This window comes from Chenopodium quinoa, unplaced genomic scaffold, assembly GCF_001683475.1.
Source record: "Chenopodium quinoa cultivar QQ74 unplaced genomic scaffold, ASM168347v1, whole genome shotgun sequence".
In the NCBI taxonomy this organism is placed as follows: domain Eukaryota; kingdom Viridiplantae; phylum Streptophyta; class Magnoliopsida; order Caryophyllales; family Amaranthaceae; genus Chenopodium; species Chenopodium quinoa.
The window spans coordinates 1,330,164-1,357,658 of record NW_018744988.1 but is presented as its reverse complement, the minus strand read 5'-3'; the positions used below and the strand labels follow the sequence as shown (position 1 = coordinate 1,357,658).

Genomic DNA, 27,495 nt, shown 5'->3' with positions numbered 1-27,495 from the left:
AATCAGTTTGTTTCTTGTTGCCTTAAAGCCTGTTTACATAACTGAACTGAACTGAGCTGAACTGAATTGATTGAAGCTGAACTGAACTAAATAGATTGGAGCTGAGCTAAATTGAAATGAACTAAGCTGAAATGAATATTTTATGAGAAAAGAAAATTAAAAGCTGAACTGAACTGATTGGAGCTGAAATTAAGTAAATATGAACATGCCCTTATTGATAATTAATTAATTTTTAATTTCATTACAAATAAATCAATGCTCAAATCACTTCTTATTTCATTTGGATGATTGAACCAACCAACCAACCCACAAAAGGCCAAACACAAAGAAAGATTATCCGCGAAACGAAACCTATAAATACTGTAACATGGCGCGAATTCCATTTTTCAAACACTCATTTCTCTCTGAGAACTTTGAGAGAAAGAGCGAAAGACAGAGAAAAACTGTAAATTCTCGAAGTTTCTGGATTTGTCGTCCGCCATTGTTACAGAAATTCGAGGTCGCCATAACCTAATTGTGGCCTAAAGCTTCAATCAAACGATATTTCTGACACTTCAAAATGCAGAAATTAGGGTTTTTCGGCATGAAAGGCTTAGATCAATTCAAATCCTTAACAGGATCTGCTTCAGGAACTGCGAAAACCTTATCAATTTCTTCACGTACAACTTCCGATTCAATTACTTCAGGAGGTTTCGCGAGCTTGAAGCTCACTGCTGGTTTGTCATCTAATTTTCAGTCTTAATTTCAGAATTTCGCAGATTTTTGATGTTGAATTCAATCTAATAGTGATGATTTTTAGAGAAATTGGTGAAGGAACAAGCGTCCGTGAGAACTGACCTAGATTTAGCGGTAATTATTCTCTCAATTTTACGAGTAGTTCAATTCTGAAGTTGTGATTAGTGAAATGCTGAAGAATTTGCTTCAACCTTGATTTTTGATTAATTTTGTAGAATTCGAAGTTGAAGAAATCTTTGGAGCATATTCATGTCCTTGAAGAGAAGCTACAAGCAGCTTGTAATGAGAATGCGAAGCTGAAAGTGAAGCAGAAAGAAGATGAGAAGCTCTGGCAAGGTCTCGAATCAAAGTTCTCTTCGACGAAAACGTTATGTGATCAACTCACTGAGACGTTGCAGCTCTTGGCCTGTCAAGTTCAGGATGGTAAGAATACCTTCGTTTTCGACTGTTTCGCAACTTGTGTTTCGATTCTGTTCCAAGTTCTTAATAGAAGTGTGCTGGTTTGAACAGCGGAGAAGGATAAGCAGTTAATTGGAGAAAAATTAACTGTGAATTCGGCTGCATTGGATACATTGAATGATCAAATGAAGAGTTTATCTCTTAAATTGGATTCAGCAGAGGAAAACATAAGAGAACGTAAGCTTCTGAACCTGTTAGAATTAACATTATGTTTATGATAATGATTGTTTTTGTGTAATGTCAATTTGTTTGAATTTCGTACCCAGGTGACCAGGCATTTAAGGAACTTAAAGAGCAGAAAGAGGAACAAGAGGTGCTTTATGAAGACGAACGATCCAAAACTACCAAGCTTATGGAGGAAAAAGGTAGTCAAAAACTATACAACATTTATGTGATCCTCCCATATTTCCAATTTTTGAGTAATTATGAAGTGAAGTGGTTTTATAACATTGTAGAATTGATTTTATGTGGATATTGTATTGTCACTTTATCTAAGCTATAAGCTTGTTTTGTCAATTTAAACTGGGATTTTATTGCAAGTACCTTATCAATAGTTTACAGAACTGATTATTTGTTATCAACAGATTCACATTCAGAACTTAAACAAGTTCAGTCCATGATTTTCTATTATTGTTTACTTGCTTTACTTTATCTTTTAATGCATTGCAATAGTCTATGATTGTTACGTGTGGATTGTGGTCTTGAGGAAATCTTTACCATTCCTGAATGGTTTAAACACTTGAGATTCAGTGAACTGTTTCAAAATGAGATATTGCTTACTGAGGATTTACATGCACTGTATTGCATGCAGATTCTTTGATAAAATGCCTTGAATCTGACCTTACCACAAGCAGACTAACTGGTGAAAATTTGAAGTCAAAATTTGATGATGTGAGGATAGAACTGAAATCGAAAGAAGAGGATCTTACTCGGATGAGAATTACTCTTGAAAACTTGGAGAGGGAGAAAGTTGATCTTCAATCCAACAATGATGAGTTTGCCAAAAGATTAGCAACATCAGTGCAGGAGACTCAAAATCTTAAGGATGTGGTTAATGCTTTTGATTCAATATTGATTGAATTGGATGAGCACAGTGTGGCTGTTTCCGACAAGATTTCTCAGCTCTGCTCTGTGTATGATAAAGCTTCTAAGTTGGCTGAACAGGAGAAGGATCTCACTGCCAAGCGTGCTCAAGGGCAGTATGGTCTTCTGCATCATCAGCACATGCAGTTAAAATCAGAAATGGATGAACTTCAATCAGTTAATCAGGGATTGAGGGATAAGGTAGATGAGCTTCAGAGCGCACAAGAATCTGCAATGGTGCAGCATGCTGAAGAGTGTCGATTATCAGAAGAGAGGATACGAACATTAGAGTCTGAAGTAGAGGCTCTTCTTTCTAAGAAAACTGAAGCAGAAAAGTTAGTTGCAGACTTAGAGAAGCAAGTTCGCAATCTTTCTGAGAGCTTAGGGTCATCTGAGAATGAAAAGGTTTTTTAGCTAATAACGATGATCTATGTTTTACTCTAGCATCATAAGTCATAATCTCAATGACCATTTGTAAATCTGCAGAAAGATTTGTTGATAAAATTATCAGAGCTAGAGTTGGAAAAGAAGGAGAACATGGAGAAGCTACAGGAAGATATACATAAAAAGGAGGATGAAATTGATGGTTTTCAGAAGGAGATTTTGAAGATCAATCAGGAGGTGAAATCTTTAGAGGAGCAAGTGAACAAGATTTCTTCCACTCTGGAGGAAAAGGAACAGCTAATCTTGCAATACATGGACAAAGAGAAGGAACTGAACAACCAAAAAGCAGAGGTTTCTGAAACTGTCTTGTTAATTATTATTTTGGATGGAATAACTATGAACCCTGGGATGTGCATGTAAATTGCATAAGGATTTTCACAGATTCAGGGGCAGTTAGTAGCTGCAGAAGGCAAGCTTGGAGAAGCTAAGAAGCAATATGATGCTATGCTTGAGTCTAAACAGTCGGAGCTGTCAAGGCATTTAAAGGAGATCTCTCAGAGGAATGATCAGGTAGTATCTTCTTTCCCTGGATATTACAAGATACATTTTATTTCATCAGAAATTTTTGTGGCATTTTCTGTTGACAAAATTGACATTGGCTACCGTCATACAGGCAATAAATGACATCAGGAAGAAGTATGAGGTTGAAAAGCAAGAAATCATTAATCATGAGAAAGAGAAGGTTGGCAATTGTCAATATTCATCATGGTTATTTTCGAGAATAATTGAGGAATTGTTATATTATTTTGTTTCAATATCTAGAAGATAGAATAGATCTAGAGAATGATGTTGCTTGTTTATTACTTTAGGCAGACAAGACTGTTGCAGAGATGGAAAGGTCTTGTGAGCAAAGACTTGACAAGTGCAATGAAGAATCAAGGAAGAATTTAGCTCGCATCCAAGAAGAGCATACCGCTTTGGTATGTGCTAAAATTATACACCAATTCATAGTTGAACCAATATAGTAATGATTAAATGATTCTCCTGTCTTGTCAAAATGCAATTGAATATCTGCTTTCGGACAAGATGCTGTAATTTTTTTTTTCTTTTCATTTTCTTGGTTATGGATGCAATTTATGTCTGCTTATTGCAAACGCATACAATTCATTCACAACTAAGCTGGCTAAATCATTGATGCGTTAAAGTTTGAATTTGGATAAAGATAGACTAAATCAAACAATTATGAAACATGCCCTTATTTAATATTGATTGTGTGTAGTAGTATGCCAATTTTCCAATTGGTTGTCTTTCCATTCAAAGGTCAATCAGGAACAGCAGCTTTAATAAATTAGTCCTAGAAAGGCCTCTTTGTTATTGTGTAGATAGGGCCATAGGGCTGCGTACATCTGACCCTAATCTTTATCTGAGGTAGGTAGGAGTTGTGTTAGAATCATTAGGATGATGGATGTGGTACAGAAACACTAAATGTTAGTAATAGATTATCTTGACTAGTGATTTGATGTTAGAACATTTTGTTCTTAACTACCTGGACTTGCTTAACAGCATAAGTTGCACTTTAGAAAGACACATTTGGCAAGCATCTCTGTATCTTCTTAAAGGGGCAGGTTATTCTAGTCTGGATGTGATTAAATGAATGTCCGCTCATTCAATATCATATTCCTGACTAAGCTTTATTTTGTCATGTTCTTAGATTGATTGCATGAAGAAGGAGCATGAAAGTAAAGAATCCAATCTCAAATCTGAGCACCTTGAAGAAATGAAAAATATCCAACTACATGCTGAGAACGAACTCAGAGAGGTTGTGAAACTTCACATTTAGGCATTTGAGCATTCAAGTTCTTATTGACGTGTCAATTTCTCTTTCTAACCAGTTTGAAATTTCCAGAAAACAATGACACTCAGGAATGAGCATGAATCCCAGATTAGAGCCTTAAGATTGCAGCATGAGGATGAATGTAAACAGTTTCAGCAGGAGCTGGATCTTCAGAAATCTAAAGTGTGTGTCAATACTTCACATTCAGCAGATAGGTTTATTCTGATAAAATTGACTGGGATCTCATCATATTACAGGAAGAAAGGCAAAGGGCTTTGTTGCAGCTACAGTGGAAAGTGATGAGCGACATACCCCAAGAGGATCAAGAAGCGAACTCAAAGAAGGTTTGATGTTGATATCTCTCTACTCACTCTCCTAGTCTCTCCCATCCCCTCTCTCTCCATGGATGAGTATAATATGTATGGTCCAGAAACTTGCAAGTATCTATTTGACTTTCATTTTGTTATAACTTATAAGCACATCTCTATGATGAATATCGCAAATGTGAATGCCTTATAATAAATTACTTATATTTTGGAGAAAGCGGCTGAATCACAATCTCTGCTTTCTTCCTTTAGGAATACTCTGTTTCATCAATCAGGAGGAGAGATCTAGATGGCACTAAAAGACGCATGCCTCCTCCAGTGAGTGAACTAAGACTCTAAAAGAGTCGTGAAAAAGCTTTTTCCTCCATAAAATAAATCATGGATCTATGCTATTGTTGTCATTACATTTGACAATGTTTGCATTTAGGAATCACGTTATGAAGCTACTGTGCAATCTCCAGTCCAATCTCCAGTATCAACCTTGCTTAGGAAAGTAGGGAAAGAAAATGCAGGAAATGTGATGAATATGTCAAAGCATGGAAGGAAGGTGAGTTGTTTAAAGTTCCCCCAAACTTTGTTGCTTGACTGTTCAATTGGAGATTACCTCCATATATGAAGTGTTTATTCGATGTTCTCTGACAAAAGGAATCTATATTAGTTGGCCTATTGTGTATTGAGTGTTTATTTTGAGTTAGTTCTGACAATACTTGTTGCTTATCTATTTGTCTTCTTAGATGCTAACTGAGTAAAATCGCAGGTAACTAACCGCGAATTCGAAGAGGAAACAACAAGTGGAGGAGGCATCACCAAACGAAGGAAAACTAGGAGTACTGCTATGCTTGCGGTATACCCTTACTTGAGAGAATTATTCCATAGAAACAGGTGAACTTAGGAGAAAATGTGACTACTGAAAAATCTGAAACTTTTATTCCTGTGTTTTCTTAGGATCCAAGAAAACATAAGAAGGTTGCTACTCCTAAAGTCAATACTCCTAAAAGCTCTATCAAGGTAATGAAAGCTATCATTTGCATTTGTTCTGATTGTTTCTGTAGTCTGTGCCATATATGCTGAGTTTTTAATCAGAATAAATAGAGATGAGTTCTGTTTTCTTGCCGGGGTTCATAGAATTGTCCTATAGGCTGTTGATTGCTTTTTTACTCGTGGTTTGGATTGTTGGTTTAATCTTCTTGGTTCCTGCTTTTGTAAGTCACCAATAAATTACAGGACAAAAATAGTTGATGGCATAATCTCTTAATGCAGGGAGTTAGGGCAGTGGGTTACTCTCAGCCTACCAATATCGGTGAATTGTTTTCTGAAGGGTCTCTGAATCCATACGCTGATGGAGATGATCCTTATGCATTCGATTAAAGGTAGACAATTATATCCTTGTGTCTTTCTACATAAAATCAGGCTATCTGATTCGTTTTACTCTGGCTTAGTAGCTATAATCTAAGTATTTCCTTGGGCAAGTTCTCATTATACATCAAAGCAAGGAAAATGAGAAAAACTTCCATCTGAGTGTTTTTATTTTGTCCGAATTCTTTGTAAGGCTTGACAATTTACTTGTGTCATGAGTCAAATGATTTTAAACAGGAAATTTGATTGCAATATTAAACTACTAGGCATCATGTGGTGTATTGGCTGCAAATTACTGCTGCATCTTCTTTACTGAACCAGTTTTGAACAATTTTTGCAGATGACAGCAGAGAGTTTCTTTCTTGTACAGGCTGACAGATGTACATTGATTCAACTGGTTGTAGAGTGCCAGACCGATTTACCCAATGCGGATATGCTATATACTGGTGTGCAGCTTTTAACTTCAGGATCAAGTGTAAAGTTTCTTTTGCATAGTACAGGTCGTATAGAGAATTTAGAACAATGTCGAAATATAATGTCCATGTTTGTAAAAAAAATATTGGCTAGATGTCATGGACATTAGTGTCAAATCAAATTTTGAAACTCATTGTTCCACCTGCTTCTTTTTACAATCAGCTAAGGCTGTCTTAAAGACTTGTTAATTCTTTGTCGTGGATCATTTTTGTGCTTGAGCTTTAAGTGAGCATTCAATTCTGCCAATGTCCGATATTATCAACTGCAACTAATTTAGGAACCCAAAAGCTGGTGCACTGGTAACTGCAACTTTTTCGTCTGTTTATTCATAGTTGTTTTGTCTTAGATTTGACCCTCCAAGCCCATCCCCATCACAAACAGATATATCCCGTTAATAGTATTTTAGAAATTAGTCATGTATTCACGTACATCCTGTTATAAAAAAATTCTTATTCATAAATGTATTTGTCTGAAATCGTACATCGCATGGATGCTAACTAGTTCTTCAACATATGTATAAGCCTTGTCACTCATGCGAATGTTGATCTAGAATAAATACTCGCAAAATATGTCAGAAACTGAAGTTCTGAGCTCAAACAATCATCAATGGCACTATGGCAGAATCAAGTTAATTTCATCATTGAAGCTTTAGCAAAAACCAGAGAGAAAGTGTTTGAGAGAAGTAATTTGTGTATATTTAGATTAAAGAGTAAATGATTACAGCTGAGTATTTATACAAGTAAATAGCACTAATTACTTCAACTAATTAGTTATAACAAACTGATGAGTTGGCAAAGTTTGTTATAATGGAATTTCCTCTTACTCTACTGATGTGGCCTGCTTCTGGGCCATTCTCAACAAAATATAATGAGGGAGCCCCAAATTATCATCAAGATAATAAAAAATTATTTATCTAGTGACATTTCCAAATAAATCAACAAATATCCTGGTCAGCATCATAATTTCGTAAATAAATTAATATTTGTGAGACTCGTATTTACTAAAATTGTTGATTTATTTACAAAAATAAAAAATGCCATAAACACTTTTTTTTTGTTTATTATTATGAAGATGAACTCGTATTTTCTCAAATATAATTGTGGAGTTTTATTTTGCTATCAATGTAAAATTTACGGTACGGTATTAAAAGAACGGATGAGATAGATTTAGGACATTGGATAACATAAATATTAGATAAGATGTACGAATTACTTAATCCCCAAGCTTTAGGTCGGTAATTTGCACTAACTTACCGTATTACCGCGTCTTATATCACTCCTTCCAAACTCTATTTAATCCCTTTCTCCCTACTCTTTTTTTCTCTTTCTGTGAAACTTTCTTATTCACTAATCACTGCTGTTCATTCTTCAAATTCTTTCGAATCCTTCAAGTTATTCACTAAATTCTCAATTTCCCAGAAAACCAAGAATCATTCTGCTTTCTTAATCTTGCAAACAAATCCCCTTTTCTTCTCAAACCAAATTTTTTTCTCTCCCAATGGCGATTCCTCCAGGTATTTTTTTGAAAATTAATTGAATTTTTTCTACTGTTTGATTTCTTTTGTTTAGGTTAGGTTCGATTATATAATATTTTTTCTAATTTAATAATTCGTGATAAAATGTTTTTAATTCATGATAATTCCTGATTATTATGGATTTTGATTATTTTGAATTGGTGCTGTTTTTGAATTGATGGTATATGGTTGATTAAAATGTGTATTAAAATTGGGGAAATATTTGCAGGGGCGTTTAAGTCTAGGGAAGATCATAGGAAGCAGTTAGAATTAGAGGAAGCTCGAAAAGCTGGACTTGTGCCAGCAGAAGTTGATGAAGATGGAAAAGAAATTAATCCTCATATTCCACACTATATGTCTTCTGCCCCTTGGTATCTCAATTCAAATAAGCCAGTATGTTTTATTTGTTTGTTTGTTTTTTATTTTTTTTTTTTATTTTTTATTTCATTGGTAGTGTTTCGGTTGAAAACAATGGGACCTTGCCGAAGGTCCGCTGAAATGGAGAAGACTGGATTCGATCCAAGTTGTGTTGGGCCGAAGGTTTCCTGCACAGTGAACACACGTAAACTAGCCTCGGGGGTGTTTCCGAGGAAGGCCCCTCCGATGCTAAAGTCAGTACAATGTGTAAAAGGAAGACACTATGCAAGAGAGTTTGTAGCTTGAGGCTCTTGTGGAATATTTCTGAATGCAAGAATGAGCATATGAATTGGAATATCAATGTCCTCGTGAATGTGTCAATATGATGGCTTTTATACCTCATCATACATGGAGAGGTTGGGCTTTAGCCCAATTGACTTACTTTGTGGGCTGACCTTTGACTTTTGAGCAATTGGAGAGTTGAACCTTGACCTTGGGCTTTTAATTGGATCATTTAGTGCTCAGGCCCAATTTTGACTAAATTGGACCCAAACAACTTGCCCCCCAGACCCGATTTGGAAGGATGACGGGTCGGGTTTGATTTAATTCAGGAAAGGAGGGAAGTAAATGATTTAATTGATCCAAAAATTTGAGTTTAAACCGTAATTAATGAGATAACAACGGTTAATGATTGCGGAAGTTGGACGGATAATGGGCAGTTTAATCACAAGATCATGCGTTTAATGGTTACTTAGTGGGTATTTAAGAGAAATTAAAGCACAGACTCTTCGTATCCCGTACCTGGAGATATAAACAGAGGCGCGTCATTCTCCTCACTTATTCACCAACACAAACCCAGAATTCTTCGAGAGAGAAACCAAGAACCCGCATCAAAACTTCGCAAATTCCCCGAGCATTGAGCTTAGAAACTGAGACTTGCCACTACGAACTCGTAAATCGGCAACTTTCGCTTCAGATTAAGGTAAATTCCTTTGATTTCAGTTTATTTTTCTTCGAATTCGAACTCCTTCCCCTTTTCTTTCGACTTTTCTCTTCGAAATAATCCATGGCAAGAGGAGTTAGAGGTAGAGCCCGTGCTCCAAGAAGAGCAAGGCCGATTCCCGATCCTAGGAACAGGATTGGGACCTGGAATGGTCAAAGGCCGGAGTCTGACCCTGCTGAAGGGATTAGGGCGACTCCCCTTTCCTCGGCTCTTCCTCAAAGAACGGATGAGCCGAGCGCTTCTGGACGGGATGATGAAGTTCCCGCTGTCCTTTGGGATATCCTCCCTGGGTTTTCAGAGTGGGAGAATGCCGAAGTCGTTTCGGCCATGATAAAGAACCGCCCCTACTCATGGTGGGTAGAGAACGCCGATCAATATTGATTTGCCGAGCAAATTGAGTTGCATTACGGCATTTTTGAAGCTGATGGATATTGGTGCCGAATGCCCTCAGCATCCGATAGAATCCATCGTCCACCCCCGGGGTATGTGGGGGTGTACACGAGACAGCTTCAGTATGGGCTGAGGTTCCCTTTGGACGTTTTCGTCCGAGACTTGCTGATCCATTACAACATTTCCCTATGTCAGCTAACCCCCACCAGCATCCGAAGGGTGATGACATACTTATGGGTCTGCAAGTTCTTCAAGTACGTGCCGAACCTGCACTGCTTCAGAAAGCTCCATCGGCTAGTGCCAAATATTCAAAGTGGGCACGGAAGCCATGGTTCTGGGTGGTATCGGATTGAGTCTCGGCCCCAATACTTGACCATGTGGCCAAATGACTCTTCAGACAAGGACTGGAGAGGTCAATGGATTTGGGTTAGGGCACCCACAGATCCGGGCCACCCTTGCGTCTTCAGCGCTCCCCGGTACTTAGCTGAGCCTGATCCCGAAATGGGAAGTCTAGGTCCCCCCGCAGATAACGGGGCGGATCCGAACCTGGATCAGCAACATATCTTCGGCAAGCTGCCGAACCCGGGGGGAAGTGGTCGAATGCAGCATATCCCGGAGACTTGGCTCCCCGATACGCATTACGTTTTCCAAGAGAACATGCTAGCAGCTGTTGGCCTCAGCCGAAAGTTTAAGGATGGTAAGCTTCTTCGGCTGGGGCCGAGGCTTTTTAACTACCTCTTTTTCTTCTCTCGCTTTGCTTTTTTTATGCTGTGCCGACATATCTGAGCTAAACTTTTTCCCTTTCCTTTTTTCAGAGCGGGACGAGACCAACGTTGGTATTAACTACGCTCGTCTTGGTGTTAACCGAGAGCGAGTTGTAACTGAACGGGCCCCGTCTATCACTGAGCCGAGGCATAGGGAAGTTCATCTGGATTCTTCCCACTTCCAAATTGAGGCTGTTGCTCTGTATCAGAGGCAGAAGCCTTGGTGGAAGAAGAGAGACCCTTGGTTTCAGCTGCTGAACGAAGAAGCTGAAGCTGCCCGCACAGCCGAAGAGGTTGCACGGGTACTTGAGGCTTGCGAAGGAGGAGAAGGGTCCTCCAGAGCTGCTGAAGCCGAAGCTGCAGCTAGAGCAGCTGAAGAAGACGAGGCTTTGCTGAAAACCTCGGTGAGCTTTCAGACAACTTTTTTCTTTTCTTTTTTTTTTTTTTTTTTTTTTTTTTTTTTTTTTTTTACTCACATTCTTCTTCCCCCCTGTCTGTTACAGTCTGAAGAGAGTAACAGACACAGAGAAGGCAAAGCTCCTGTTCGTCCCGAAGACCAAATACAAGAGTCTTCAGACTCAGATATGGACGAGCAGCCCCTTCTGAAAAGGCGCCGAAGGATGGCCATCATCGGCCCTCATGACTTTCAGCAGAGGCCGATGACCATCGGCGTCGCAATAAGGGAACCTGAGGAAGGCAATGGATCGCCGAGGGTTCCCCAGCCAACACCCCAATCTCCTCAAAAGACCCCTCCGCCACCTCCTGAGATGGAGGTGGATCAGAGAACTCCCGAACCTAAGGGAGGGGTCCAAGAAGAAATGAAGAAGAGTGCTGATGAGCACGAAAATAAGGATGCCGTGATGTCCAGCGCTGAGGGCTTCACGGCAGACATCGCAAGAGAGGTTGAGGCTTTCGTCCTCACCCCTGAAGAAGAGGAGGTCATAGTAATTGACTCCTCTGAGAAGGATGATGCTGAGACAACCAAAGCTAATCAAGCTCCATCGTCATCCTTCCCTTCTTTCCAGACTCTGCATTCTGGAGAAATGGGTTTCTCGGCCCCCCGAATTCCAATCCCAGATCACATCTGGGACCTCATATGGGGTCAAAACCGAGAAGGAGCTGCAGCCTACTTCGGCAATTTTGCTGGCATGTCCGAAGTAGACAGGGCAAGGATCTGGTCGCTGAAGGCCACTGCTGGGATGGGCGAATCCAGCAAATCAGTTCCTGACCCAGCCAGGTCTAACCAACTGCTGATGATGCAGGTAATTTTCCTTCATTTCCTCCGAAATTCAGCTCTTTATATATATATATATATATTTTTTTTTTTTTTTTTTTTTGTCTTCCTGTTTTCAGTTCGTGCACAATCAGACTCTCACTGTAGAGCTGATAGATACCCTACAAGATAGGGTAGACGCTGCTGTGCACGAAAAGAAGGTGGCTGAAGAGGAAGTTAAGCTTGCTAAGCTGAAGCAAGCAGCAGCTGAAGAGAAGCAGCAGGAGGTTGAGGAGTACGGGAAAAAAGCTGCCGAAGCCCTGAAAACCTTCTGCGATGCTATGGAGAAGGAAGTTTTTCCCCCACTGATGGAAGGGGAAAAATTCCTCCAGGAGCATATGGGAGTGGACGTCTCCAAATTCAAGGCTGCCGTTGAGAGCCGAATTCAAGAAGGAACTGCTGCACAAGCTGAAGTGCAGCAGCGTCTAGAGGCTCTTGAAGCCAGCCGAATGGCTGCTGAAGAGTTGCTCCTGGCCAAAGACGTCCAACTCTCAGAGGCTGCTGCTGCTGCTGAAGCTCAAAGAGCTAAATTCCAAGAGGCTGAGGATCAATTGCTGATCCAGAAAGTTGAAGTGGCCCAGGCTCAGACAAAGGCTTTCCAAATTCAGCAAGAGCTGAATGAGCTGAAAGGTTCCTCCTCCCAAGTCGCTGATGAGCTGAAGAAATCCAAGGAAGACTTGGAGGAGACCCAGAAGAAGCTGGCTGATGCTGAGGCTTTACTCAAAGTCCGTGTTTATACCCAAGAGGAATATGAGATGGGTTTCAGAAACGGATTCCGAGTATGCCGAAGAGTCTGCCTTCATGCTGAGCCGAAACTGGACTGGTCTAAATGTGCTGAGTGGGTCCAGAATCCCGAAGACCCTCACATGAAGTATGCCACTCCAGCCGAAGCTGAAATTCTTAAGGCTGAGGAAGCCGAAGAGGAAGCTGAAAGACTGGAGTTGGAAGCTGAGCAGAGGGAAAGGGAGGCTCGGCAAAGTGCAAAGCCCGCTTCTTCTGCTGCTGGGGCTGAGGCCACCATGGGGCTCAACGCTGATCAGTCTGATCCTCCGGCTGAAGCATAGGAACTCGGGCAGTCGTCTTCAGAATCTTGCGGTTCATCATGTGCTTAACTTTAGACTTGCCGCTTTCTGAGTTTTTTGCCTTGTTTTTTTTTTGCTTCAGCTTGCCTTGTCGTACAGCAGTTTTATTTTTTTGCTTATGTACGTATTTCGGCAGCTGTTATTTTCCGCTTGTGGGCGGCTGCCGATACTGAATTATTGAACTTGTAGCTCAATTTTTGAGCATGAAATATTAATCTAATGCTCTTTTCTTCAGTTGCTTTATTTTTGAATGCTTTACTGTTTCTTTTCTTCAACTCTGCCGAACATAGTTGCACTGAGTGCTTCTTGCCCCCACAGAAATTGAAGTATGACTTCAGTTGAATAAGCAATTTCTGAACTTCTTCAAAATGGGTATCCGAAACACAGGGCCAACTGAAGGCAATGCTTCTGGGATACAAGTCTTACTGAAGATTGACTGTCTGAAAGTTGGATATCCGAAACACAGGGCCAACTGAAGGCAATGCTTGGGATATTAGCTTTCTGGGACTAACCTCTTTAGAACAAGTCTTACTGAAGTTTGACTTCAGCTGAAAGACCAGCGTTCTTAAAGAAGACGCATATCCGAAACACAGGGCCAACTGAAGGCAATGTTTCGAATAATGGATTTCTGGGATACAAGGCTCAGTTAAGGCAATATCCCAGAATTGTCCATGGACTAATGTCTTTGGAGAACAGGTCTTACTGAAGTTTGATTTCAGCTGAAAGACCAGTGTTCTTTAAAAAAAACGAGTTTTGTAAGCCATCTGAAACCCAGTTACCCGAAGGCGAAGGTTTCAGACGAGGCTGATTTAAAAATTTTCAACTGTTGCTGTTATCCTTGATTTTCTGTCTATCTTTGAAAAATGGATACCCGAAACACAGGGCCAACTTAAGGCAATGTTTCGGATAATGGCTCTCTGGGATACAAGGCTCAGTTAAGGCAATATCCCAGATTTGTCCATGGACTCATGTCTTTGGAGAACAAGTCTTACTGAAGTTTGACTTCAGCTGAAAGACCGGTGTTCTTTAAAAAGACGAGTTTTGTCAGCAATCTGAAGCCCAGTTACCCGAAGGCGAAGGTTTCAGACGAGGCTGAATAAAAAACCCTTAAAGAGTAGATAGAACAAAGAAAATTTTGAAAGGATAAATTGTAAATATTTATATAAATGGCGGCTCCAAGGCCTTTCATTAGTTCAAAATGTACTTACAAAGATTGTTCTGCCCCGAAGGGTTTACACATGATATTTTTTCAGTACATCAGCGTTCCAGTGATTTTTCAACTCAGTTCCATCCAATTGCCGAAGTCGGTATGTCGCTGGCTGAAGCTCATCATAAATTTCATAAGGTCCCTCCCATGTAGCTGAGAGCTTCCCATGGATTCGGCCTTTCTGAACTGCAGCAGCATTCCGAAGGACAAGATCTCCAATTTTGAGAGGCCTTGCATGGACCCTTCGGTTATAAAATTTGCTGACTCTCTGCTTATAGGCCGCCATTTTATCTCGAGCCGAGTCTCTTACTTCGTCGAGGAAATCGAGAGATTCCCTCATCAGTCGCTCATTCTCAGCCGAGAAATGGTGCACTCGAAGGCTCTCCGAGCCAATTTCCACTGGAAGGACGGCTTCGGCACCATACACCAGTTCAAAAGGTGAGTGGCCCGTTGCCTCTTTTTCAGTTGTCCGAAGGGACCAAAGGGTTCCAGGGAGCTCCTCTAGCCATTTGGACTTTTGATCTTCCACCCTCTTCTTGAGGGCACTTAAGATCTGTTTATTTGCTGCTTCGGCTTGTCCGTTACTCTGCGGGTGGCATACCGCTGAAAATGCCAGTTTTATGCCGAACTGATCTGTATATCGCTTCAGCGGTAAGTTGTCAAATTGCCTCCCATGATCGAAGACAAATACTCTCGGGATGCCAAAGCGAGTGATGATATTCTGCCAGATAAATTTTCTGACAGTTTGCTCTGTAATGTTCGAGGCTGCTTCGGCCTCGATCCATTTACTGAAGTAGTCGACACCAACTATCAGCCATTTTTTCTGGTACACAGCCTCTGGAAATGGTCCCGGTATATCCAGTCCCCATTGGGCAAACGGGAGTGGATTAAGGATCGGCTGAAGATCCCTTGCTGGCTGATGGATAACTGGAGCATATTTTTGACATTTTTCGCATTTCCGAACCAGCTCCTTAGCATCTGCGATCATGGTGGGCCAGTAATATCCGGCCCTCAATGCCTTGTGGGCTAAGGTTCTTCCCCCAATGTGGTTCCCACAGATGCCGAGGTGAATCTCCCGCAGGATATAATCTGCATCTGTTGGTCCCACGCATTTCAGCAATGGGGCTGAGAAGGACTTTTTCAGAAGTTCCCCCCTGAAGACAATGAACCTAGAGCTGGTTCTCTTCATTTTGGAGGCCAAAGCTTTGTCCTCAGGAGTTTCTCCCCGAAGCTTAAAAGCTAAAATGGGTTCCATCCAACTAGGCTCTGGGTCAGCGCAGCACACTTCAGGTGCTTCGTCGACACTTCTTACTCGACGCACTTCTACATATACAGACCTGTTCAGCTCGGTAAAAGATGAACTAGCAAGTTTGGAGAGTGCATTGGCCTGAGTATTCTGACCCCTTGGGATCAGCTGAACCTCAAAAGTTTTCAGCTCTGCAATGACTGATTTGATCTTGGCAAGATAAGCTATCATGGAGGGCTCTTTGGCCTCATAGCTGCCACTGATCTGATATGCAACTAGCTGAGAGTCTGTTTTTAAGCAGACATGATCGGCTTCCAAGGAGATGCATAATTGTAGGCCGGCGATTGCTGCCTCATATTCGGCTTCATTGTTCGAGGCCTTAAAAGAAAATTTTAGTGCATACTCAAAGGATTTGCCTTCGGGAGAAGTTATCACTACTCCTGCCCCCGAACCGTTTTCGGTGGAAGACCCATCCGTAAACACGGTCCAGACTTTCTTTTCACTGTCCAGCACTTCTTGGTATGAGCATTCGGCCAAGAAATCCGCCAGGGCTTGAGCCTTAATGGCAGCCCTCGGTCGGTAGCTGATGCTGAATTCGGTGAGCTCAAAAGCCCACTTGGCTAGCCTACCGGATTTTTCAACCTTGCCAAGAACTTTTTCCAACGGCTGATCAGTTAAGACCACTATCTGATGGCAATCAAAATAGGGCCTCAGCTTCCGAGCAGCTACTACTACCGCGAAAGCAACTTTCTCGAGTAGAGGATAGCGGGTCTCGGCATCCGTCAGTGTATGACTGACGAAATAAATCGGTTGCTGACTCTTACTCTCTTCCCTCAGCAATACTGCGCTGATGGTGGCCGGGCTAACGGCCACATATAGGTATAGAGTTTCTCCTTCAACTGGGCTAGCCAGCGTTGGGAGTTGAGCCAGATGCTCCTGAAGCTGTTGAAAGGCGTCTTTTTGCTCTTCCTCCCAAACAAGCTCTTTTGTTTTCGGGAGTTTCAGGGCTTTGAAGAAGGGTAACCCCTTATCCGAAGCTCTGGAAATGAACCTCGAGAGGGCTGCCATTCTTCCGGCGAGCCGCTGAACATCCCGCTTCGTTTTCGGCTCAGGAAGGTCGAGCGCCGCTTTGACTTTAGAGGGATTGACATCAATCCCCCTTTTGCTGACCATGAAACCCAGGAATTTCCCTGACTTCACGCCGAAGACACACTTCTTCGGATTCAGCTTCATTTGATGCTTTCTCAAGGTGGCGAAAGTTTCAGCCAGGTCCTTTACATGGTCCTCTAGTTTTCTGCTTTTGACGATCGAATCGTCAACATAGACTTCCATGTTTCGGCCCTTTTGATCGGCGAAAACTTGATCCACCAGCCTTTGATAGGTTGCCCCCGCATTTTTCAATCCGAAGGGCATCATTTTGTAATTATACACCCCAGCGTTCGTGACGAATGCTGTCTTGGCTCGATCGTCGGGGTGCATAAAGATCTGATGATACCCCGAGAATGCGTCCATGGAACTAAGCAAGGCATGGCCACTTGTCGAATCGACTAGCTGATCGATTCTTGGCAAGGGATAGAAATCCTTTGGACAAGCCTTATTTAGGTCCGTGAAGTCAACGCACATCCTCCAGGTACCATTGGGCTTCTGAACCATCACCACATTTGCCAGCCATTCCGGATATTGGCAAGGTTCAATGAACCCTGCCTCCAATAATTTTTTGACTTCGGCTGCGATGTCTCGGTTCTTATTGGCGGAGTAATTCCGCTTCTTTTGCTTAACTGGTCGACACGCTGGGTCAACATTAAGCTTATGGGAGATGAGGTCTGAACTTATCCCGGGCATATCAGCTGCCGAGAAAGCAAACACATCTCTGTTATCCCGAAGGAGCTGAATAAGTTCACAACGGGTGTTAGGATCAAGGTCCATCCCGATTGTTACACATTTCTCAGCATCTCCTTCGGCCAACTCAACTGTTTCAGTCTGTTGGTCCATGTCCATTGCCGATGGACTGGACTCTTCAGAATCTGGTCTGCTGCCAATGTCAGCAGGTGTCCCAGTCTTTGTGTTCTTCGGCTGGCTCTCTGAGTCTTGCGGCTCAGCTGAAGAGTCAACCTTTTCCCTTTCGGGACCTTTTTCTCTGGGCACGGATCCTTGGGCCGAAGCACTTAGGCCTTTCGGCTTTTTTGCGCTTGGCTCTCTTTCTTTTTCTTTCTCCTCCTCATCCTTGTCGTCATCTGGGCGACTATTGGATGGCTTGAGGTAGTTGCACCTTCGGGCGTCCTTTTGGTTGCCCTGTATCCTTTCGGGGAAGCCGGCGTCTGAGACGTAAATCATCAGCTGATGATAAGTTGAGACGACCCCTTGGATCTCGTGAATTATGGGTCTCCCCAAAATCACGTTGTACACTGAAGGAGCGTCGATGACCAAAAACTCAATCATGACGTTCCGGGCTGCCTCATCGCAACCGATGGTGACAGGAAGTGTCACCTTCCCATCTGGATAAGTTGAAGCCCCATTGAACCCGGATACCGGATAGGGTACCGGCGTAAGGTGCTTGGGCTTCAGCTTAATTTGGTTGTAGGCCTTTCGGAACAGAATGTTTGCTCCGCTGCCACCGTCAACAAGGACCTTACTGACGTCGTGGTTGGCCACCGTGGCGATGATCACCAACGGATCCTCGTGAGGGAACGTAATCCCCCTGCAGTCGGCGGCTGTGAACGTCATGTTCGGCACCGGCGACTGGGGAGATTGAATGTCAGCGTTGTTCACCTGGTGAGTCAAAGCTCTAAGGTGACGCTTGTGCTCCCTCCGAGAGTATATTCCTCCCGAGATAACATTGATCGGAGGGAATTTCCCCTCCGGTTTTTTACTGTTTTTCCGGGGGAAATCAAGGTCCTGCCGAGGGTCCTTTGCTAGCCTCTCGGATTCTTTTTTCTCGCGGTGATCCGCGATGTATTTTTTCAAGTATCCCTTCCGGACCATGTCCTCTATCTGGTCCTTCAGCTGGATACACTCCTCAGTGTTGTGGCCCGAAGACTCGTGGAACTCACACCACTGATTTTTATTTTTTCGCTGATACCACTCTGGGAGTGGTCTCGGCTTTCGGTAACTCTGCTCCTCCTTCGTCACACTGTAAATTTTGGCGCGTGGAAGAGAGAGCGGAGTGTAGGACTCGTATCTGCCTGTGTATGAGGCAAACCTGTCCTTCTTTAGGTTGTTGGCCGGAGATGGCTCCGGAGCCTTTGATTTTCCCTTTGCCTTATGGCCTTGGCCTTCAGACAAGGGTATTTGCCTCTGTTTCCCTCCCCCGGATTGAGGTTGGGTTTTTGCTTTATTCCATTCTTCGGCTCGGATGAACTTATCCGAAGCACTAAGAGCTTCCTCCAAGGTCTGCGGGGTATGCATGACCATGAAGTCTAGGAATTTTCCTGGCTGAAGGCCATTCTGCATTGCAAAAACAGCTAGCCCCTGGTCCAGCTGGGAGACGCTTGATGACTCGTTACTGAAACGGGTCAGGTAGTCTCGGAGGCTTTCGGTTTCCCCCTGTTGCAGACTCATGAGCTCTGCGGTAGTCTTCTCTCGGCGGTTTGCCGTGGAAAACTTGCTCCTGAACTTGGAGGACAGATCATCCCAACCTGTTATGGAGCCTTGCCTTACTCCCTTGGAGATCCACGCTTGCGCGACCCCCTTGAGAGTGGTTGGGAAATATTTGCACCAAGTCGCCTCGGATCTGGGGCAAAGATGCATATGAGTCTCATACGAGGCCACGTGGTCCTTCGGATCCGTGGTCCCGTCATATGTGATATGCGACGGTATTTTAACCGTGGGTACGCGCTCTTCCAGTATCCATTGCTCGAATGGTGAACTAGCGGGTAGCATAATGGCCTTGCCCTTGTTCCTGGCCGAAGGGACCGCGCTCCGCCCTCTTAGAGAGGTAGGAGTGGTTTTCGTCCCTGGCTGGGAAGTCTGGGCCTCGGCTGCAGGGAACGAGAGGCGACTACGCACGCTCGGTTCCTGGCCGCCGAGTCGGTCAAGGACGCTTCTGCGAGCAGTCTCAGGTTCCCGGCGAGTAGATTCTGGCCGAGAGGCTGAGCTGCTGCTCTTATGCGCTGCTGGTCTTGAGGATGAGGATCCTTTAAATAATTGAGAGTTCTTTTTCCTCTGTTTTTCATTTTTCCAAGAATCCTCCTCCCACTCTTCCAGTTCCCGGAAGGAAGGAAGCTTCCCACCGTCATGGTCTAACTTCCTCCGCTGATGCCGGGTATGCGGAGGAGTTCGATCACGAGGCGGTGGCATATTCTGTGCCCTCATTGCCTCCATGAGTACTGCCAGCGCTCTTGCCACCTCTTCCGAACTGGGCCCCGTCAAAGGGGTCCCCGGCCGAGTGTGGGAATGAGGCCGTGCAGCCGATGGTTGGCTTTGGGACACTGAATATGTCCTATGATCAGACTGACCCCTGCTAGACCGAGAGTGGTCCGGCCTATATTGAGAGTCATGCATTATAGGAGATAGGGAATCCTCCTTGTATGATCCTCCCCCCGAGCCGGCACCCTTGGGAGAGTTCCGGTCCGGCGAGGGCGATGGTGTAGGGGTTTTAGGCTTTTCGCCCGCTCCTTGACGGAGGCTTTTGCTCTTGCGGTTCTTAGCCATGGCTGCTAAGATAATTGCAAGATGATCTTGGTTAGGAATTTGGCTTAAAGATTTTTGAAAGTCTTCCCCACAGACGGCGCCAAATTGTTTCGGTTGAAAACAATGGGACCTTGCCGAAGGTCCGCTGAAATGGAGAAGACTGGATTCGATCCAAGTTGTGTTGGGCCGAAGGTTTCCTGCACAGTGAACACACGTAAACTAGCCTCGGGGGTGTTTCCGAGGAAGGCCCCTCCGATGCTAAAGTCAGTACAATGTGTAAAAGGAAGACACTATGCAAGAGAGTTTGTAGCTTGAGGCTCTTGTGGAATATTTCTGAATGCAAGAATGAGCATATGAATTGGAATATCAATGTCCTCGTGAATGTGTCAATATGATGGCTTTTATACCTCATCATACATGGAGAGGTTGGGCTTTAGCCCAATTGGCTTACTTTGTGGGCTGACCTTTGACTTTTGAGCAATTGGAGAGTTGAACCTTGACCTTGGGCTTTTAATTGGATCATTTAGTGCTCAGGCCCAATTTTGACTAAATTGGACCCAAACAGGTAGTGTTGTACAAGATTTAAGAACCAACATTGGTTGTTTTTCAGAGTTTGAAGCATCAAATGAAGTGGAAATCGGAGCTGAATCACTCCAAGGCGTGGTATCGAAGAGGTGAAAAGGGTTTCCAGGCTGATAGGTTTCGGAAGGGTTCTTGTCTAAAGTAAGTTTAACTTGTTAATTTCATTTGTTATTTGCCCTATGTTTTTGCTAATGATTTTGTAATTGAACCTAAGGAAACTCTACTATTCCATTGTGTTTCAAGACTCGATATTGATGACAACACTTAATATAAGTTAAAAGTTCAAATGTTTGTTTTGGAACTTGCATTAAGTAAGTTCAAAATTCTACTATTCTAGCATTTTTCAAAACTCAATATGACAAAACTTAATAAGCTAAAATTCAAACGTTTGTTTTAATTTAGACCACTCTCAATGGTGAGCAAAAAAAATGCTCACCCACTCTCTCTCTACCCACTTTCTCTCTCAAGAAATAAGTTTTGCTCATGGGCAAATTTTTTCACATATTCTCTCCCAATGGTGAGCAAAAAAATTGCCCACCCACCACTCTCTCTCTCTTACTTTTTCAATACCCCTTCATTACTTTCTCTCTCCTACACAACACTTCTTTATTTATTTATTTCATTTATATTTTAACAATGTTACTCCAAATAAATAAAAACTAGTTAAAATTTGTGTAACTTATTTTTTTTATTTTTGTCCTTTTTATCGTTAAAATTTGTCGTAAAATTAAGTACGTTATATAAAATTTTTTTTTAAAAAAGCTCAAAATTTCTTAAATGTTTTTATTTATTTTAAAAGCGGTACAATACTAGAAACCAATTACATTTGCAACGTCATGCGTAATTAAACTTAGAAATAAAATAAACACAACAAGTAAAAGTAGCTACGCCATAGTACTTGGCTTTATTTAAGTCGTGCTAATTTCTCCCTAATTACGTGGCCCGTAGTGTTGCCAAATATGTTCGACTAAATCACGTTTCAGAGATAGATGAATTTCTCTGTCACGGAGGGAAGCTTTTCGCTGTAGAAATGCGTTGAAATCAAAGTTGGTAGGTCGGCCTACGTTGAATTCAAACGGTGGCGTTGTAGATGTTGATTCTTGTTGATCTTCTTCGTAGAAGGCTCTTAGAACTTCGGCTCGAGTGTAGTTGTGGCGCTCATCTTCAACAATCATGTTGTGCATAATGATACATGTTTTCATTATGTCCCGCAGTATGTCCTCATCGTACGCCAGCGACGGTTTTCGTATTATTGCAAAGGGAAGTTGCTTTCTGGCTCGTGCCTTTAATAGCATTCTCACTGATCTCCAAGTACAACCCAATCAGAGTTTCATCTTCCGCAACTGACCAAATTCGAGTCGCTCGTGCAACAACCTGGTTGGATTTCAGTTCGGGAACTGGTGGAGGATATTGCGGCGTCTCTGGTACGCTGTCCTCTTCGCTCTCATTGAATTGTGTGTTGCTATCATGTACAGTTTCAGGTGTACATTCTTCAATAACATGGTTTCGTAGGGGAAACTGAGTGGGTGTCTGATACTGTGGAGATGGTTGCAAAGACGTATTGCCCATTCTTTGCAAGAACAATTGAAACTCGGGATTAGTTAGCAAATCATCACTAAAACCAGAAAATTGTTGGCGGAAATTTGGGTTGTTTGGATCCATTAAAAGATTCTGCATCACAAAACAAAAGATAAATATTTGTACTAAAATTTACTAATTTTTTACAAAAGATAATTTTTTTTTTTCACATAATCACATATATACTAATTTTAATACATAACTAAATTTATATATTAAAAAAAAAATTAACCAATAATTGGAAGACTTTATTAACTACGAATTTAGTAATGTTTGAATTTAGTAATGTATGGAGAAAACACACATATACTAATTTTAATACATAACTAAATTTATATATTAGAAAAAAAAAAGTAACCAATAAATGCAACACTTTTGCAACTACAAATTTAGTAATGTATGGAGAAAATATCAACAACTTTCTTCAATTACATAATGCAATTAAACAACATGGTTTTATATTTTTTTTTCTTCAAAAAAACACACATATAATAATTTTAATACATAACTAAATTTATATATTAGAAAAAAAAGCAAATATATCAAATAAATGCAACACTTTTTTTACTACAAATTTAGTAATGTATGGAGAAAATATCAACAAATTTCTTCAATTGGGTTTTTCAATTAAGTAAACATGGCATATAATATTTTTTTTTTCAAAAAAACACACATATACTAATTTTAATACATAACTTAATATTACAACAAAAACAAAAAAGTAACCAATAAATGCAACACTTTTTTTACTACAAATTTAGTAATGTATGGAGAACATATCAACAACTTTCTTCAATTACATAATGCAATTAAACAACATATATTTTTTTTTCAATTACATAATGCAATTACATAATATTTTTTTTTTCAAAAAATCACATATATATTAATTTTATTACATAACTTTATTTAAATAATAAAAAAAAAAAAATTTACCTCAATATAGGTGTGTTGCAACAAAAATGCTCTTTAACAAATTTAAAATGCTTAAGAAAATAAAAAAGTGGAGGATTTTAAGTGATTTCGAAAATATATCAAAATATATCAAAATGCATGTCTATTTATAGAGAATTTAATTTTATGACCGTTGGTAATTTTTTTTTTTTTTTTACTGAAAATATTTTTCAGAAAATGCAATGGGAAGATTATAACCGTTGTAAAACGGCTAATTTTGTCATTGGCCAACACCCTGAACATGCCACGTGTCGCGCTCCTACTCGCTGGCAGCCTGGCATGAACAGTACCCGTATTATTTTTTTTCCAGCTTTCCTCCAGCTTGTGGGCCCCACCGAGATCACTGTTCATCAGAAGAAATGCCCATGCTATGGACATTTTCATTTTTGCCCATGGGCTTTTTCTTGCATTTTTGGTTTAGCTCACCATTGTGGGTGATGAGCAAAATATTTGCTCACAAGAAATGCCCATGAGCATATATTTTGCTCATGGTTGTGAGTGCTCTTAGAACTTGACACTATTAGTTAAGGAGGATGATTAAGTGTAAGTGTGGAATTAAATGGATTATTCAATATTTTATACAATCTCTGTGAACTACTTGGTTTTTCTCATAATTTTTTATAACCATCTCAAATCGTTCAGAGGGTAGAGTGTTTGTTAGAATTTTTTCAGAAAATTATTTACATTTAGGCCCTGTTTGGTTTGATGTAAAAGGTTTTCATGGAAAATGAATTTTCCATTTTTTTCCCATTTTCCTTTGTTTGGTTTGTTAAGGAGTGGAAAACAATTTTTTAAGGGTAGAAAATTCCATTCTTAATGATGGAAAATATTTTCCTTCCAAAAACAAGGGAAGCCACATTTTCCTCTCTCCTCCTTACCTCTTTTTTTACTTCCCTCTCATTCATCCTTACATTTCTACTCTTATTTTTTATTTTTCTTGGACTTTTCATGTATGCAACTAAACAAAGGAAAACTAATTTGCAATTGTGTTTTTCCTTGAAAATATGTTTTCCATGAAAACTAATTTTCCATTGAAAATGTTTTACATTAAACCAAACAGGGCCTTAGAGGCCATGGCTTTATCCAACATGCTTTCCAAATTATGGGATGAGTACACTTACAATTTCTTGGAGCCCTTAAAAGTTTCTTTCATGCTCACTGTATTTCTTAGATGAAGAGCTTTTTCTTGAATAATTATCTTCATTGGTGTCTTAAACATTGAACATGTGATTAAAGTTTATTGTGTTTTCTGTAGTTGTGGTGCTAAGACCCATGATGCAAAGTCTTGCACGGACAGACCTCGAAGAGTTGGAGCAAAGTGAACAGGGAAGAACATTGCACCTGATGAAATAATAGAGGAAATTAAGCTGGATTACGATGGGAAACATGACAGATATAATGGTTTTGATTCTGCAAGTTATGTCTATGTTGTTCATAAATTTGAGATAATGGAGGAAGCAATAGATAAACACAAGAAGGAACAACAGTTGAAAAAGCTCGAGGAGAAAAGTAACACCTGTGAAGAAGGTGAGGGCAAGGAAGATGCTTTGAAGGTTGATGAGAGTAAACAAATGGATTTTGCAAAGGTTGAAAAACGTGTACGTACAACTGGTGGAGGAAATACTGGAACTGTAAGAAACTTGCGTATCCGAGAAGATACAGCCAAATACTTATTGAACCTTGATGTTGATTCGGCCTACTATGATCCTAAAACCCGGTCCATGCGTGAGGATCCTCTTCCTGATGCTGATCCGAATGAGAAGTTTTATGCTGGTGACAATCAAAATCGACTGAGTGGTCAAGCTTTGGAGTTGAAGCTGCTCAATTTACATGCTTTTGAGGCATTTGATAAGGGACAGGATGTGCATATGCAAGCAGCTCCTACACAAGTCGAGTTGCTTCACAAGAACTTTAAGGTCAATAAAGAGAAGTTGAAAACTCAGGTGAAGGATACCATAATGGAGAAGTATGGCAATGCTGCAGCAGAAGAGGAGATGCCACGGGAACTTCTACTTGGCCAAAGTGATAGACAAGTTGAATATGATCGCTCTGGCCGGATAATCAAGGGGCAGGAGATGGCTGTCCCCAAGAGTAAATATGAAGAAGACGTCGTGTACACTAATAATCACACAGCTGTTTGGGGGTCATGGTGGAGTGATTTCCAATGGGGCTACAAATGCTGCAAGCAGGCAATTCGAAACAGCTATTGTACAGGTGCTGCCGGGATTGAGGCTGCAGAAGCAATGGGAGAGCTGATGAAAGCTAACATTGCTCTCAAAGAGACTTCAGAAGAAAAACCGGAGTTGACTGAGGAGAAAAGGCTGCCTACTTGGTGTACAGAAAGGAAACGGAAGTATAACATGACATATGATAACGACGTGACACCAGAAGAGATCGAAGCTTTCAGAATGAAGAAGATCCACCATGATGATCCTATGAAGGATTACCTGTGATTCTGTGAATCTATTCTGTTATAGTCCTATATATACGTAACATTTGTATCAGTAGAATTAAGATCTTACTGTATTATTTTTTGCTGTAGTTTATTAAGATCTTATTATTTTTTCTAGTAAGAATGAGAGCAAGGTGCTAAACTGCTGCTCCAAGATGACATACTCCACTAATCCGAAATTTCGGACTGTATTTTTGGACTTTACTTTAACATAAGCATAATGTGATTGTGGTTAAGCAAAAGACACGAGAGATAATAAATTGAAAACATAATACAAAACGAGACCAATACCATATAATTGCAAGAAATTTGTTTGATTACTTGAATACTTGATATTAAGAAGATTTGAACTAGAATTTATTACAATTGAAAACAAGCATTCATTTCAACATAATCAAACTGATCGACAAGATCAATTGATTTTTTCTTCTTCAATTGAAGAAAGACATAAAAGAGAAATTAAACTCCAACACTGATGCTCAATTCATCCTGAAATCGAAGGCACGCAAGACAAAGAAAGTGAGCAAAGAGAACAGCAAGACGATCTGAACCGTAAACTCCAGAAGATTACAGAAGTTGAATTTCTTCCTCTTGAAACGCTCTTGAACAACCTCCATCTTCAATTGTTCGATCGTTTGCTTCATCATCTCCTTTTCCTAAATCAATCGTTTTCAATTTTTTGTTTGAGATACTCTGTTTTAGAGAGAGAAAGTAGAGAGAGAAGGAGAAGAAGAAGAAGAAGAAACCTGGTGTTGGATGCGATTGCCGAGTGAGGAGAGCAGCATAGCAGCTTTAGCGCAGCGAATGGCGTTGTGAGAGGTTGAATTGGTTCCGCCATCTTCCTTCTCCATTGATGTTATTTTCTCTCTCCTCTTCTCTGTTTAAAGTTTGAAAAAGTAAATGACCGCCAAATGTTTTCATTGAGAAGGGGAAATGAAGGGAGAGCACGTTTATATAAGAGTGCTAATTAACGAAACGGTGTGTTCATGTCTTGACTCTTCAAGGCTAACTCAAAAATAAATTAAAAACAATTGTAGTGGTGGTTAATGCCGGAAAAGTGAGTCAACGGCCAAATTCCGGCAAGTGGTAGTCCCTTACAATATTTTTTTTGAAGAAGTAGTCATTAACAATAATTTTTTTAAAAGGTAGTTTTTCACAAAAAGTTGTATATAAAAGGTAGTAGTTTTTCACAAAAAAATCCTAAAAAAAATTGTTATATGTTTTATATGTTGGTATTTTAGGGTTCATTTGGCATCGATGTGGTTTTCTATTTTTTGGTTTTTTGTTTTTTAAAAGTATATTATATATGTTACATAATGAATCAAAAATTATTTAGACTAATTAAAATCATAATAATTTTGAAAACTGACAACAGAAAAGTGGAAAAACTTTTTTCTTGTTTCCTGTTTTTGGTTTTTAGGAAACTGAAAACCAAAAATAATGTCAAACAAGCCCTTAGTTTTTTGTTTATTATTGTCATATTCCCATGAGAATTGATATAAAAAAGACTATAACCCAACCCGTGTGAAGTTATAAAAAAAAGAAAATTTATTATCTAAAAAAGAATCAATATCTTGGTGCGTTTGCATGAAATGACCTAAAAAATAATTTGATGCTCTATTGTCCTCTCTAAAAAAAAGTTTGTATTAACTTGTTTAATTAACAGTTTTTTTTTTTTTGGTGTTTAGAAAGCCACAAGCCCACATGGGCGGGGTGAAAATCGATCCCAGAATCCTAAAACCGGGAAAGAAGCTCTAACCACTTATCCCTCACTCTCATTATTTTTTATTTATTTATTTATTTTTTGACAGTGA

General features: G+C 40.6%; 1 protein-coding gene and 1 pseudogene across 1 annotated transcript; both read left to right on the top strand.

Moving 5' to 3' along the window:
• Positions 1–321: 321 nt before the first annotated feature.
• LOC110706579 (synaptonemal complex protein 1-like) lies at positions 322–6,977 on the top strand. Its single transcript, XM_021884507.1, has 19 exons — positions 322–716; positions 800–849; positions 951–1,158; positions 1,246–1,371; positions 1,461–1,559; positions 2,006–2,682; positions 2,764–3,012; positions 3,103–3,231; positions 3,335–3,403; positions 3,531–3,641; positions 4,373–4,480; positions 4,568–4,678; positions 4,753–4,839; positions 5,074–5,139; positions 5,249–5,368; positions 5,579–5,665; positions 5,767–5,829; positions 6,082–6,191; positions 6,518–6,977. The coding sequence occupies exons 1-18, from the start codon at positions 560–562 to the stop codon at positions 6,187–6,189; spliced, it is 2,625 nt and encodes an 874-aa protein (XP_021740199.1). The 5' UTR covers positions 322–559; the 3' UTR covers positions 6,190–6,191; positions 6,518–6,977.
• Positions 6,978–7,963: 986 nt separating this feature from the next.
• On the top strand, positions 7,964–25,905 carry LOC110706578 (annotated as a pseudogene).
• Positions 25,906–27,495: the final 1,590 nt, after the last annotated feature.

Excerpts from the sequence above, each read along its gene's own strand:
- LOC110706579 (XM_021884507.1), top strand. The coding sequence starts at position 560 with ATGCAGAAATTAGGGTTTTTCGGCATGAAAGGCTTAGATCAATTCAAA. Across the intron at positions 850-950 it reads GAACTGACCTAGATTTAGCG|AATTCGAAGTTGAAGAAATC; the intron begins GTAATTATTCTC and ends TTAATTTTGTAG. Across the intron at positions 5,140-5,248 it reads AAAGACGCATGCCTCCTCCA|GAATCACGTTATGAAGCTAC; the intron begins GTGAGTGAACTA and ends GTTTGCATTTAG.